The 15303-nt window shown below is 44.0% G+C and overlaps 1 protein-coding gene across 1 annotated transcript in view; it reads right to left on the bottom strand.

Annotated features, from left to right (window-relative positions):
- LOC122755554 (aryl hydrocarbon receptor-like) overlaps positions 1-14520 on the bottom strand; it is a 68642-nt gene extending 54122 nt beyond the window's left edge. Inside the window, exons 1-2 of the mRNA XM_044004153.1 lie at positions 14480-14520; positions 11633-11905 (exon numbers count right to left, since the gene is read on the bottom strand). Coding sequence (XP_043860088.1) covers positions 11633-11905; positions 14480-14520 — 314 coding nt within the window. The remainder of the gene's footprint in view (positions 1-11632; positions 11906-14479) is intronic.
- Positions 14521-15303: the final 783 nt, after the last annotated feature.

The raw sequence follows: 15303 nt of genomic DNA on the forward strand, positions 1-15303 counted from the left end.
AATGATCCAAGATAATTCCAAAAGACTCATGATGAAAACAATGATATATACCACCAGAAAGAGAATTGACAAACTGAGTGCAAATTGAAGTATTGCTTTTTTTGGCAACATGGATAATATGGAAATACGTTTTGCATGATTTCACATATGTAATTTACATCATATTGCTTGTTTTATTAGCAGTAGATGAGGTTAGATGGAAGGGAATTGATTTGAAACTCAAAAATTAAAAATAAAAGAATGTTAAATTTAAAGAAATACTCATTTAAAAAGAAAAGCTTTACTGTTATCACAAGTCTTGAGTTGGAGAGGTCAGCATTCCTATTTTATTCAAGTAAATTAGTCATTTTTTCCTGGTTTACCAGAGTAGTAAGCAAGAATGAGGAGTAAGAATCTGGAAAACAAGATGTTTGAGTTCACCTGGAGAATGACAGTGTTGTTTTTAAGGAAGGGGAACAGGAAATTGTTAATGACTGCCAGCTTCAAGAATTCCTTCTCCTCCTTGGAGAGCCAGCCTTTCAAAAGGGTAGAGGGCAAATACAAATACAAGGGAGAAGGCATGGATTTTGATGTACACTAAAATGGAAGTTGGTTACAAGTTGGAGCCTCTCACATCAAGTGGAAAGATACAGGGCCCCTCTCTGTTTGCCTCCATATTAAGAATCAGTCTTTATAACCTCTTTAAACAGGAATTTCATTGTTGGTCTTCCAACTCTGAAGTGCTTTCCAAGGGGCAGCAAGTGGATACTCTTCTAGAAGAGCAGAATTACATCAATCTGGACATTCTCACTATATCAGAACCCAGAAAATAGAAAGAAGTTGTAGGTCTTTGGAAGGCCCCTCATAGGTTCTTAGGTCCTTTTTTTTTTTTTTTTTTTGGCAGGGCAATGAGGGTTAACTGACTTTCCCAGGGTCACACAGCTAGTAAGCGTCAAGTGTTTGAGGTCAGATTTGAACTCAGGTCCTTCTGAATCCAGGGCTGGTGCTTTATCCACTGCACCACCTAGCTGCCCCTCCCCCCCCATAGGTTCTTAGAGAAGCAAATGAAGAGATTGATACAGGGGCTTTTATCATGGGTCCAAAGGCAACAAGAGGTTTCATCTCATGCGATATTTTAAAATCTCATATTGCAATGTTTGTATCACAATAAGGAGTTACATTTCTATGTGGTTTTAAGGTTTTAAGGCTGTTTGCCTCAAAACAACATTGTAAGGCGCCTAGTGCTAGTATTACTGCCCCTATTTTGCCTATGAAGAAATGGATATGCAGAAAAGTGTACTTCTTTTTAAAGTCACATTCATTCTCTGTCTTTCTCTGTATCTCTGTCTCTCTGTCTCTCTCTCTGTCTCCCTGTCTCCCTGTCTCTCTCTCTCTCAACATAATGAATGAAAAAAATATTATTTATATAAACCTCCATTGATGCAAAAAGCTCTAAACTCCATTATAGGAACTGAGTGTGAATACTGATGTATGACATCTTTTTAGGTAAATGCAGTTCTAAATTCCAGGAAGATAATAAAAGTGGGAAAATTCAAAGGAGCCTGTGTTCTATATTTCCCTCATAAAGGGCAGTAGAAATACCACTCAAAAAAGAGAGAAAAAATAAAGCTACAATACATCTTTGAAAGAAAATTAAAACACCACTGAAACCATATCAAAAGCAAACCAGTGCAGAACAAAGAAGCAGTAGGACATAATGAAAAAAATATAGATATAAAGATGCAAATTCAAAACTCTGGTAGAAAAAATTAATTGAAATTATATTGTGCAGAGCAAAAGAAAGAAAAACAGAAGTTTTTTTCCAAGATGCAATAAAATGGATAATGGACACACTGAAGGAATTAAAGGAAGAAAGAAAAATTGCAAAAAAAAATACTCTGAAATGAAAATCTGCTTTAATCATTAACTGCTTTACAGTTGTGATGACCTAAGAACTATTTTCATGTAATTAGCTATGGAAGATTAAGAGCACAGCATTACTATCATGTGAGATTACCTGTGAAATGATGCTCTCTGACTTGAGGAGAACAGAAGTGAGGAAGTTAAAAATGAATGAATAAATTGATTGTAGGTATAATGCACATAAAATTAAAATGGGCAGAATAATGAGGGTAGAGAGGTAAGGGAATAGGCAATTCCAAAAGGAAATTCCTATTTTAAATAAGCATAGGGATAGGATTTGAGTTCTTATTAAACTTGAGGTATAAAGTATAAGATGCATAAAGTATGGGAAATTTTGGGAAAGTTTTGGTATAAATTTTATAAGGAAGATTGTATCTTGTATCTTCTTCTGACGAAATAAGTATGTTAATAAAGAATGATGGATGATGCCCTGACAACCTCAAGTGTAAATGCTCTAAATTACCTTAAAAAAATAAAAGGGGCTAGTGAACAGATTCAAAAAAACACACCCAAAAATAAGATTTAACAAATAATTAGATATGCCAGATGAGTCCAAGAAGTCAGGATAACACTGAGACTGTAAGCCTAGGTGACGGGGAAAGATGATGATGGCGTCCTTGACAAGAATGGGGAAGTTGAAAAGTGCAGAGATTCAGGAGCAAAGATAATAAACTTTGGTTTAGACATTTACCTTATGTTTGACACCCAGTTTGAGATGTCTTCATCTCAGACAGTTAGCATGAGACTGATGCTAGGGAAAAAGACTAGTACTGGTTATTTAGATCTAGGCATCATCTATATAGATATGACAGTTGAGTCCGTGGGAAATGATGATATAGGGAGAAGACAAAAGAGTCCATGACAGGCCTTGGGGGACAGCCAAAGTTAAGGGGATGGAACATGGATGATTAGCTAGTAATGTGATCTCCCTGAGGGAAGGTATTGGTTTTTGTTTGTTTATTTCCATTTTCAGGGCCAAGTACACATAAAAATAGCTTAATAAATGATTGTTGAGTTGAATTGAATTAGTCAAATATGGGTGAAACCCAGTGAACTCTGAGACCCCTACCCTACCCTGAGACTGAGTGGTCCTGAGATTCACGATTGAGCTATTCCTCTGGAGAGGCATGCCAGAGGTTATCAGGAAAAGAAACAGCACATCCTGGGCTATTAAGACCTGTCTTTTAAACTCCACAAACATTGATTGTCCTCCCCTTCCATGTCAGACTGCTCCGTCAAGCACACGGGGTCATCTGCCTGACATTCAGTCCCATGACCTCGCTGTGGAGCACCTATACAAACTCGCTGTGAATGCTATTTGGGACTGTAACTTTAATTGGAAGAGTCTTCCTTACAAACCCAGTGACCTGTCAAAGGCCTTTTTTGCCCTTTTCCTAAAGGTTTTGACCTTACTGACCCTTTTGTAGTCCTCACACACTCACACATTCAGGGAGGAAAATCCCCAAACATCTGCTTGTAACCACCCAGGGCTGTGTCTTCCTTATAAACCATTAATACTTAAAAGGAGATGTCCAAAGACATGGCTAGAAATATTTGATTAGGCACAATAATGACCATCTTTTGCCACTTCTCCCACACCTCGCTCATTGTGAATGGAGAAGAAGTGTTGATGTGGGCTCTTGAGGGCCCTCTTGAGATGAACACAAGCTCAGGAAATACCTACTGGAAAAGCTCTCTGTTCCCTCCCAGAAGTAAGACTGTCCAGGGTCTGGTCTACTCTGGTGCTGAGTGACCAGGAGGCTAGCCACTTTCTGATGAAGCATCTGGCCATGACCACTCAGGAATCCACAAACAAGACAAAATGGCCTTCATTACTGCATCCTCCACCCACCTGCCCCACTTCAGATTCCATAAAGGACACAATGAAAGGTCATACAGGAAGAGAAGCCATCAATGGGCTGCGATCTACACTGAGGAGATCCCAGATACATCAAGGTACAACAGTAATCATGGAAAGACCTCTCTTCATTTCCCCCTTCACTGTACTCTGACGTTCTCGACTCCCAGCAACAGAGCAAAAGAGATGTTACATCGAGATGCATGTGTATGAGCACCCCCAAAAGGGGGCTTTAAACATAATTTTAAATAAACCTTTGGTTATTTCTTTTCTGTGGAATAAACATGATTTCTTTACTAGTGCCTCCAGATCTAGTCAATAGCTCTCAGGCTGACCTGTCTGTTAACATTACATGCTGAGAATTTACCTCAGACAGGACACGCTGTCACACATGCCCAGATTGCTGTCTTTCATTATTCAGGACACCAAAATACAACATCTCTCACTCCAGGGGGTCACAAAAAGTGGATTCTAGACATGGGAGGCCTCCCACCGAGAGGCAGCCGGGCTTGGAGAATGAGTGAGTGCATCCAGCGCACAACAGCAGGAAAGCGTGTTTGGGCTCCAGGAATTAAGCAGCGTCTCAGAGCTAGCCAGGGGCACGGTTAGATCACTGCCCTCTACCACCCACAAACACTTAAAGATGAATGTGGGTAAACAGTCAAATCTTCTCCCAGGACAATTATGCCTGTCAGACCTTCAATTTCTTAGCTCAGGGGTTTGGTTTGGTTTGGTTTTTATTGAGCAAAGATGTTGAAAGAAACTTATTTCAATAAAATAGGAAAGCATTTCTTCAGAAGATCTGGGTGTGAATCCTGACTCTGATATTCAAACATGATATGTTCTGGTATGATACATGTGTTTATACACACATATGCCTAGGTATAGACATGCATTGTATAAATGTGCACACATATACATGCACATGTGTGCATGCACATGTGTATATGTGTTTGCATGTGTATGTGTACATGCATACATATAGACACACATTTGTGTGACCTTGGCAAAAGGTGCCCCTAAGTCAGAGGACCAGATTCAAGTCTCCATTCTGACGTACCTTATAAATGTGGGCAAATCACTTCTTCCTCAGTCTGCTTCCTCAGCTGTTAAATGGTCTGTTTGAGTCAGACGACCTCTGAGGTTCCTAAGTCACACTCTGGGCTTCTCTGAGCCTCAGTTTCCTAATTGTAACACAAGTTGATTGGGCTACATGGCCTCTGAGGTCCCTTCCAACTCCAAATTTATTTTCTCCGATTTTGACCTTGAACTCTTGCTTTGGGCCCTGGAGTTCCTGGTTTCCCAGTTAGAAGGGGCTTTAAAGAGGATTTAATACAACCCTTTGTTTTACAGATGAGGAAACTGAGGTGAGAATTGGAATGATTTGTCCAGGATTACAACGTGAGCAAGTGTCAGAGTGAACTCAAACCCAGGTCTTTGACTCCAGGTGTCTCTCTCCAAGGTTCCTATAGGTAGTTACTGAGTCCGTCAGTGGTAGAGCCCCAGATTCCCACGCTTCCAGTTCACATTCTTCCCACTGCCCCAGTTGCTTCTTATCTATCCCATGGACTGTCTTCTAACCACCATCCCCCTGTCCAAGAGCCCAGAGTGGATCAATTTCCCTTCATCCTACCATGGCTGATCAAATTGGAACAATTCAGCTAAGGACTGCAGTTCTCTTGATAACAACCTCTCCCCATCTCATGCCTCAACAAGAATCCTTAGGACTGTGGCCACACCCCAGCCATGCCCATGAACTTGGCTGGAAAGAAAGAAGTGGAATCCTGAATCATGGGCCTGGATTGCTGTCCTCTGGCTACCCCAGGTTTTTCTGGGGACTGGCTCAGAGGAGTAATAGTGGACCTTAGGAGATGCTCATTACTTTTTACTCATGGTCCAAAGTACAAAAGGGGAATTTTAATTTTACTCGAAGTTTCTGATTTGGCTCCATCTGAAAGAAATGGACTTTCAGCGTGAGAGGAATAGTGCACAGGGCCTCAAATGAATGCTCTTCTCAGGGACTTATTCTTAACCATCCACAGCAAACCTTCATCCATGAAATTCCACACCTTTCTTTACCTTCCTGCTAGAGGAGGACTGCTCACTCCACATGCAGAGGTATCCTCCCCAACACACCTTATTTGCGGCTTCAGTCTTGAGGAAGGAGATCTTAGAAAATCATACATCAAAAGAATTATCCTCATGTAGCCCCCAAACAGGAAATACTTAGAATCTGACTGACAGGAGAAAAATAACTGGATGAAAACAATTCAGTTCTATTTCCCTTGTTTCTCCAAAGGATTTTTTGAGTTTCTTTTCAAAACAAAATAAACTGCTTCTGTACCCTGCCCTCCAGAACCTCATCCAGTTTTGTAGATTGGGCTGTTATAAGCCTTTTAATTTCTTTTTGTTTGTTTGTTTTTTATTTTGTGGGACAATGAGGGTTAAGTGACTTGCCCAGGGTCACACAGCTGGTGTCAAGTGTCTGAGGCAGGATTTTAAATCAGGTCCTCCTGAATCCAGGGCCCATGAGACTTTTTAGTTTCAAAAGTTTTACTGGCAATGAGCTCAAAAGGTACTGGGTTCTATAGTACCCTTCCTCCCAACCAATGCCTTACATGGAGCCTCATGTTCACTCCTCTGTGAAGACTCATTGTGGGTGGCAAAACATGGTGGGGGGGGGGATGGCCTGAATCCTGTTATCTAACACTCATGTTCCTGAGTTCAGATCTGTCCTCAGACACTTACTAGCTGTGTGGTCCTGGGCAAGTCACTAAACCCTGTTTGCCTCAATGTCCTCATCTGTAAAATACGTTGGAGAAGGAAATGGAGACCTGCTCCAGTATCTTTGCCAAGAAAACCCTGAATGGGGTCACAGAGAGTCTGACACGACTGAAATGACTGAACAACAACAGTAGGAATGGGAGTTGTAATACCTGCCACCATCATCATAGCCATCATTCATATAGCACTTTATAAACATTATGTGTCTCATTTTATCCAAACTAAAGGCTATAATTGTCCCCATTTTACCAATGAGAAATCTAAGTCAGCAGAGATTAAGTGACTTGCCTAGGATTTCACAACTAGAGAATGTCCAAAGCTAGATTTGAATTCAGTTTTCTTATCAAGCCACTGATCAACATTTATTAAATGCCCCCATGTGCCAGACACGGCGCTAAGAGCTGGGGATACAAAAAGAGTCAAAAGACAATCCCTGCCCTCCTGGAGCTTGCAATTTAATTTGAGAGAAAACATAGACACAAAGCAAGCGATATACAGGATAAATAGGAGATATTTAGCAGAATAAAGACATTGGAATTAAGAGGGGGTGGGGAATGCTTCCTGGAGAAAGTGGGATTTTAAATAAGATTTAAAGGAAGCCAGAGAGGTCAGTATTTGGAATGGAGGAAGGAAAGCATTTGAAGCATGAGGGGAAGCCAGAGAAAGTGCTTGGAATCAAGAGATAGAGGGCATTGTTCATGGAATAGCCATTAGGTCAGAATCTCTGGATCAGAGTGTTGAGGAGTAAGGTTTAATAAGACTGGAAAGAGAGGAGGGGGCTAGGCTATGAAGAACTTGGAATGCCTAACAGCTGATCAACAGAGCATCTTGCTCCTAGAGGCAATAAGGACCACTGGAGTTTGAGTAGGGGGAGTGATATAGTCAGAACTACACTTCAGGAAAAACACTTGGTGATTGAATGGAGGATGAATTGGAATGGGGAGAGATCTGAGGCAGCCAGACCTACCAGAAGGCTATTAAGATAGCCCAGGTGTGAGATGATGGGGGCTTGCACCAGAGTGGGGACAGTGTCAGAGGAGAGAAGGAGGCATATTCTGAAGAGTTTGCGGAGAAGAAATCAGCAGGTGTTGGCACCATATTGGATACACAGGAGGGGCAGGGTGAGATACCGTGAGGAATCCAGGATGACTCCTACTATGTCAACCTGAGGGACTGGAAGGTTGATGGTGCCATCTACAGTAATAGGGAAGTTTGGGAGTGGGGGGACAGTGTTTAGGAGGAAAAAGAATGAGTTCAGTTTTGGACATATTGAGTTTAAGATGTCTTCCTGACTCGAGACAGAACACTTTATCCACTGTGCCACCTAACCAGCTTTACATTGCTAGTCATCCAAGGAGCATATTTTGTTTCCTATCTGTGCCATTAATGAGGGGAGGTAGAGTCTAAACCTTCAAATTACCCCATGATTGGGAAGAAAGCATTATATCAATTGAATGAGAATAATTATCTATTTGTTCATTCCGAGTATCTATAGCTTCATGTCAGTGAATGATTTAACATTCTCCCAGTGGTAAGTTTTTACAGTCCCTATTCTGTGGAAGGACCCAGGTGGACCAGACTTTCCAGGCTTCAGTAGCATGGACTTGAGTTAGGTACTTTCATCTACCTCCTTCTCCTTCCCCTTTGAGATCCCTTTTATGTGTTGTGTTCCTGAGGAGAGGAAGTAGCTTTCTTTTTGCTTGTATTTGTATCTCCATTATTTAGCATAAGTGCCTAGCCCATTGTAAGCACTCGATGAATGTTTGTTTCTTTCCTCCCTCCCTCCCTCCCTCCCTCCCTCCCTCCCTTCCTTCCTTCCTTCCTTCCTTCCTTCTCAGACCCTCATCAGTCAAGACACTCCATCCTAGATTCATCCACAATCACCTCTCCTTTGTTCATGTGGCTGCATACTTAGAATCATAGGATTGTAGATTTTGAGTTGGAAAGGAATTTAGAGTCAAACTTCTTCATTTTAAAGATGAGGAAACAAGGGCTAAAGGATATGATACCCCTTACAGAGGGTTAACCTTAAGCCAAGACTGGGAGAGACTCTCATTTGATCAAACAAAAATAGCATCTGTTCATCTAAAGACTCTACGGGCTTTTAAAAAAATCCTTTATTCTTACAGATCCCCATTACTGAGGACTAACTTTCCTAGATCTATCCATTTTGGTCTCCATTTTGCTTAGTTGGATGCATGGCTATCTTGGATGAATTTCATTTCCATTGGAAAATAAGCACATTGAGATTTTTAGTGACTTGAGGAAGCTTTTCAAAGCTGTTGTTTTAAGGCATCCCTGCCTCCCCTCCTCCCTTTGAGTAATTCTTTAGCTGCAAGTTTTACATTATTAATGCCCCAGAAGAGCCCAATGGCCGCACTGCACCACTGACTTCCAACAAACAACATGGTCAACTCAAAAAAAAAAAAAGCACATATGGGTTTTTGAAGACAAAAAAAAATAACTGATGGTTCCAAACACACTTTTTACAAAATCCCAATATTGCATTTCTCTATTAAATTCCCACTAGAAAATGAAATGGCAAACCACTCCAGAATCTTTGCCAGGAAAACTCCAAATAGGGTCACAAAGAACTGGACATGATTGAATGACTCAACAACAACAAAAAATAAATTCCTATTATTTCTATTTTCAACACATGTTCTTTTCCTATTTCATTTCTGATTCTTCAGACATGCTTTCTGAAATAGTGTTGGGGAAGGAAAAGCTTCATTTGACAGCAGTCTGCTTACTAATTTCGGAGAAGAGTTCAAGCTTATAAAGCCTACCAAATGTGGAATTAGATTGTTATTAGGGGGAAAAAAAGCAAATGCTAAATGGGCATCATTAAAGAAAAAAAGCCTCTCTAATCATTCTAGAAGTGGAGTGTCTTCAGCTCAGTTCCCATTTAGATAAAATATTCAAAATAAAATGAAGAGATATCAAATGCAGCCGAATTTTCCAGCCAGAAATACAAATCCTTTTCAAGAACATATTTTTGGAATATACATTGATGGCCTCAAGATAATTGTATTAAGTAAGTCTGAAAAAGAGAGATTTACCAACCAATTATGTTCATACTTGGTTTCTTTGAAATTTAGGACAATAAAATTTCCACTGCCATGAGATATATAATGTATTGACTTTATATATTACTATTAGATGTTTTATGCAAAAGACTTTTCAATTTCGCTTTGTCATTGAAACTGAAATATGACAAAGGACCCTGCATAGTTATCTTATCAAATGAGTATGGGTAGGAAAAGACATGAGGGTTATATGGGATATATACATATATATCATTTTATATAGCTATAAGGGTTATAAAAAGGAAAGGATTATAAAGGTGATGGTAATGATGAAAGTTTATTTAATATGTCGCTAGATAGGACATATAATAAAATCCCTGGCAAACCCACTCTCCATATTTCTTTAATATGAATTGGTACACATTACCAAATCCATCACCCAGAGCCAAAAATATATGTACAAACATATGCCTGGAGAAGGAATGTAGACCGTAGAATAAACAGATGTGCTCTAAAGTTCACTTCATACAATGCAGAAGTCCGATATGAAATAAAAATATTCAAAATCTATTGTATTTTTTAAAGATGTAAGAAAAATATAAAAACAATTGCTCTTCTAAATAACAGGTTGTTTTGGGATTCCTAATCAATGTCAAAAGACCAATTCAAAGTAGAAAAGAAGAGCCTCCTTAGACTGTTGTGTGACTTCCAGTAGCACTCTTCGACCTTCATTCTAGCCACATGTACATTTCAATACAATTCTTGAAATCATCTATACCAAAGTATGACAAAGGACACGGCAGAACTTCTGTCAATGATGGAAGAATTGGAAAAGATCTGGAAAGGTATTAAGGTATAAAATGGAAAAGAAGATGGAGGTGATAATGAAAGCATATTTGCCAAATGTCACTATATAGGCTAAACATTGAGGAATGATCGATGCCTGGAAGACCTACTTTCTATATTTCTGTGGTGTGAAGTGGTAAGCTCCAATTACCAATGTTGTTATCCCTGACACAAATGCACATATAGACAAATACATATAAATATGTACAAGCAGGCAAAATACATCTGGAGGAACAGCTGACATCCCAGAACAAACAGATGCTCCTCAAACCAATGAATGGAAGCATGCTTGATAAATATTTTTGATTGTTTATCTGAATAACTTCCAAATGGAGAAAACATTAGGTACAGCCAAAATAACAAAGATCTCTTTTAAAATGAAAACAAGAGCTATCTGAAAATAGAATCAGCAAGATAAAAAAAAACTGTTTGTCTTTGTATGAAAATAGACTGCATGGTGTAAATAAAGAGATCATAGAAGGAGTTTAAGTGAAAACGGAAAGGACAAGAGCCTGGCAAGACAATGACTATCTTGTAGCTAGGATTGTAGCTGCCAGCTCTAAGCAAGCCTCATTATTTGAGGAGATGTATAGGTGGATTTATATTTTTCTGTTTTAGTAATCTAGATTTCCTCCAGAGAGGGATTTTTAAAAAAATGATCTATGACATTCAGAGTTGAAATTGCTTTTTCCTTCGGGAGAGAAATCCCTAACCCCTAAGACAGGGTTTCCTCCTTCTTCTTGTTCCTTCTAGCTCATTTGAAAAGCTAGGATTACAGAAAGTACACTCCAAAAGGTGAACATTTCTAGTAGATGGAACATAACTGGACTGGAGAAATATTGTCTGCAAGGGTATCAATTGGTTCTGAAGCTTTCGCTAGCCTTCCAGCAAGGTTGCGCTCAACTTACTACCAAGAGCTAGGACTCAGAATTCATCTCCATGCCATATTTTTTTGGAATAGTCCAGGGTCCCCTATTTCACACTGGAAACTGATCTGCCTCAGCAATTCCAGAATTCCTTGCATGTTTTTCTCACATGATGGAAAAAGAATTGAATTTGTTCTTCTTGAGGACAAGAAATGGAATCCCACTAAGCTCCCATGAGGCAGGAAGGTCTTATTTGGGAGGAGGGCTTAATACAGATGATGATGGTTATAGCAATCATAGTGGCCACTTCCAAAGCACTTTAAAGTAGAAAACAAAGCGTTTTCAACCAAGTTTTCCTTGTTGGAGATTGCCCCCTTGCCCCTTCTACTCCCCTTGAACAAGATCTCGAGTGAAGCAGGGCCCAGAGCTTACCTTGGAAGAAGCTTTGAGTCCGCAGGTAGCTGACAGTAAGCCGAAGGATGGATAGTTTATCCAAACTGGAGATGACCTCATTGGGAAAGGGCAGCAGGCTGGCCAGGCACTCAAGCTCAGAGTTCAGCCTCTCCCGGTGCCGCTTGGATGGGTTTGCCTTGACACCTTCAGAGGGAGGCAACTTGGCCCTGCAGTTGGGGGGTGGGAGGGGCAAAGGCAGACATATTACAATGGTAGGCCTTCCCCCTCCTGCTCCCAACCATTGCTAGTCCTCAGGAAACAAGAGGAGAGGAGGACCCAGTATTTGTTAGTGGGCTTCAAGCCACACAGCCCCAAACTTTCTTTAAATCATCTGGCCTGGGAAGCCCTGTCTAATGGGCACGCTGCTGGGTGTTTAGTTTGTCAGGTTATTTTGATCTTGGGTCCTCTGATCCAAAGTAAGGATCATAGGGAAGCTCACCCTTCCTACGGGGAAATGGCCTGCTTTCCTCAGGGTTCCAGTTCAATTCAAACGGCATTTCTTGAGGGACTGCCTGCCTGACTGGGACCTAGAGTGTCCCTTTCCTAAATCCAAGATCACCAAGACCCCCTCCCAAGAAGGCCCAGGGCAGAGCCAAGACCTTCTGTCCCTACACCTGTCCATTTTTTTCTCCCATGTTAAGACCCCACGGTTTCAGAGTGAAGACCAACAAAGGCTGGAGCTCCATGTCCCTCTCTGAAAGCTGTAGACTTTTCCTATGGCGCCGGTCATGGGCAGAGATGGCCAGATCATGTGGGTCTCACACACAATCTGGGCAGAGCTGGATATTCCTTTGTCTGCTCTATAATCAAATGACAATGAAAATTTGAATTTGGATTCCATCCTGCTGTGGATGCCATAGATGAATAGTTGTCTTTATTCTCAGGGGGGCAGACTATGTTGTGAAGGTGGGGAGAGAAAATATTCTTTCTGAAATGAAAGCTTCCAGGTGGAGCCTTCTATTGGAAAAATCCAAGCCAATCCATTCTGAAATGGGAGCAGCAGCCTAGGCCTTCTGCTGAGGACAGAGAAGTGACTCCTGGTCCTCTTCCCTCTCTTGTGGCGGAGAAGATGCTAGCTCCATGGTAGCTATTACATACTCAGTCCAGAAAGGGATGGAGAAGGGGAGTGGTGATGGAACAGGAGAAACATCTACCTCTCTCACAGAATGGTAACTGGCCTGAATGTATTCGGTCCAAGAAACAGTCTGTGAGAGCTGGAGGAGGCAGAATGGCTACAACGTGGTAGAGAGCTGGAGAGCTGGAAACACAGGATATTGGTTCAAATTCCAGTTCTACTACTGATGAGCTAAAGTGATCTTGGGAAAATCCCCTAGTCTTCAGTTTCCTCTCAGGAAAATGGGCAGTGGTGCTGGTCTTGGCATTGGTGGTGCTGCTGCTGTCACTGAACCCTATGAACCTAGGGTTCAGATAGTGGTGAATACTTCCTCTGGTGAACCCTGGAGGGGGCAGCTTCTCTCCCAGCGCCTCCTCCTCCCAGAGGAGCAGAGCACAGGACCCCCCACACCTAGGCCAAGCAGGGGCCAGGCCCCGCTGAACAAGCAGAACAGTGGCAGGAGGCTTCTGCAACTCTACCCCCAAAACCTAGCTGGCCGTGGCCTACAGCCTCTTTTCATGGATCCCTATACTGAGGTCCAGGGAGGGGAAGGGATTTGCCCAAAGCCCAACAGAAGTAATGGGTAGAGTCAGTATTTGAAACCATGTCTTACTACAAGGGGAATATCAGCCATCATCTGGTCCAATCCCAAACTGAGTCTCTGACAGGTGCCCAAAGTCACCCCTGTAACCCCGTGGCAGCCACTAAATTTGCACCCGCTTCCTTTGATGCCAAATCCAGAGCCTTTTTCGGTAGCTACGGTTCAGAGGTGACTGAGGAGGGGGAGGCGCTTCTGGGGCGAGCGTCCATCCTCCCTCCCTTTCTCTCTCCCTCCCTATCTCGCATCCTTTGTCTCTTGAGCCCCTATTACCCCCAAGTGAAATCCTAGCTGCACCCCAGGAGCCCGCTAAGGCACAAGAAACATTTCCTTCTTGGATCCGCCGCAGGTCTGGGATCCCCAGATCCCTAAACCCCGCCAGTCTCAGGGAGGACCCTGAAACGCAGAAAGGAGAAGGTGCTTGAGCAGAGTCCCCCAGTCAGGGAGCGTCAGAGTCACATTCCAAACCCGGACCCCCGACTCTCAGGCAAAGAGCCCGGGACTGTGAGGCTGGGACGTCTTCCTACTACCCAACAGAAGAGGGTGAGTTAAGAATAAAGATGCAGCTCAGGGAGGGAGCAGAAAGGTACTGTCATCCCAACCCTTCCCGTTACAGGAGACGAAAGTGGGGTCCGGAGAGAGTGGCAGGGACTTGTCCAAGGTCATACACCTGGTAAGGAGTAGGATCGTGAATGGACTTGAACGAACTGGAGACTGGGGGAATGGACAGGGCAGTAGAAAGTCCCTCTCCCCCTCGCCGACTCTGGTCCGCTGTTCTCGACCCCTTCGGAGGCCTCAGGTGTTCCTCTGCTTCCCGAGAGGGGCCTATGCCCGGGCCCGAGGTTCACCCCGGGGCCCCACACCGACCTCGGCCCCGGTATGTGGAGGGGCCACATCTATTCCCCGGGGCCTCCCAGCCCGCCTCCCCGGAATGAGCGGCCGCGCGGAGTTATCCACCCTGCCCCCCCACCCCCCACTCTGGAGAGTCGTCCTCTCCCCTCCCTGCCCTCGGGCTGGCCTGGCACTCACGTCCTGGGTACGGGCTTCCTCCGTCGGCGTCCAGCGTACATGGTGCCGTCGGCACGGGCTCGAGCTCGGGGGGCGATGGGCTCCGAGGGGGGGGGGCAGCTTGGGCACTTCACGGGCCTGGGGAACCGGGCGGGAAGGCGGCACCGGACGGGCCCCCCCCTGCCCCTCCCGCTTCTGATGGAGCTCAGGGCAGTGGGATGGCGCGGAGAGCCTCTGCCAGGGTCGGGCTCGGGCTCGGGGGCTGGCTGTGAGCGGGGCGGAGACGCAGAGGAAAGCAGAGAAGCCGTCCCTGCCCTCCCCCAGACAGTCCCCTCCCCGGGCCGGCCCGTCACCCCGCCTAGCTTGGCTCAGTTCAGCTCAGCCCCGGATCCGGCAGCACGAGAAGAAGCCGCGCTCTGGGCACCTACTCCTGGCACCAGCGCCGCCCCTCCGCTCCCTGCCCTGCCCTGCCCTGCCGGCCCTGCCTCCGGCCTCTGTCCGGCCGGCGCAGGCTTCCTTTCCCACGCAACCCTGACTCCTGCGTCCACCCCTGTACTTGGCCGTCCCCTCAGACATCAGCTACACCCAGCTGCCGCCCCCGCCGCTGGTTCGCCGGGGACACTGTTGCCTTTCCATCAGAAGGCCGACAGTTCGTGCCCGTCCCGGACTCTGATCCCGGGAGTGCGTCCAAAAGAGGCCCTGGAAGGGTCCGTCAGAGATACCCCCAGTCTCTAACCCGTAAGGGACAGAGCCCAAGGAGTTCTGCCGCTCAGGGTGGTCTGAAGAGGGGAAGCCCAGTGCCAGGACTGTTTGTACTTGTCAATGCAAGAATAGTGTCGGGCACA

Source organism: Dromiciops gliroides, chromosome 4 (assembly GCF_019393635.1).
Source record: "Dromiciops gliroides isolate mDroGli1 chromosome 4, mDroGli1.pri, whole genome shotgun sequence".
Classification (NCBI taxonomy): domain Eukaryota; kingdom Metazoa; phylum Chordata; class Mammalia; order Microbiotheria; family Microbiotheriidae; genus Dromiciops; species Dromiciops gliroides.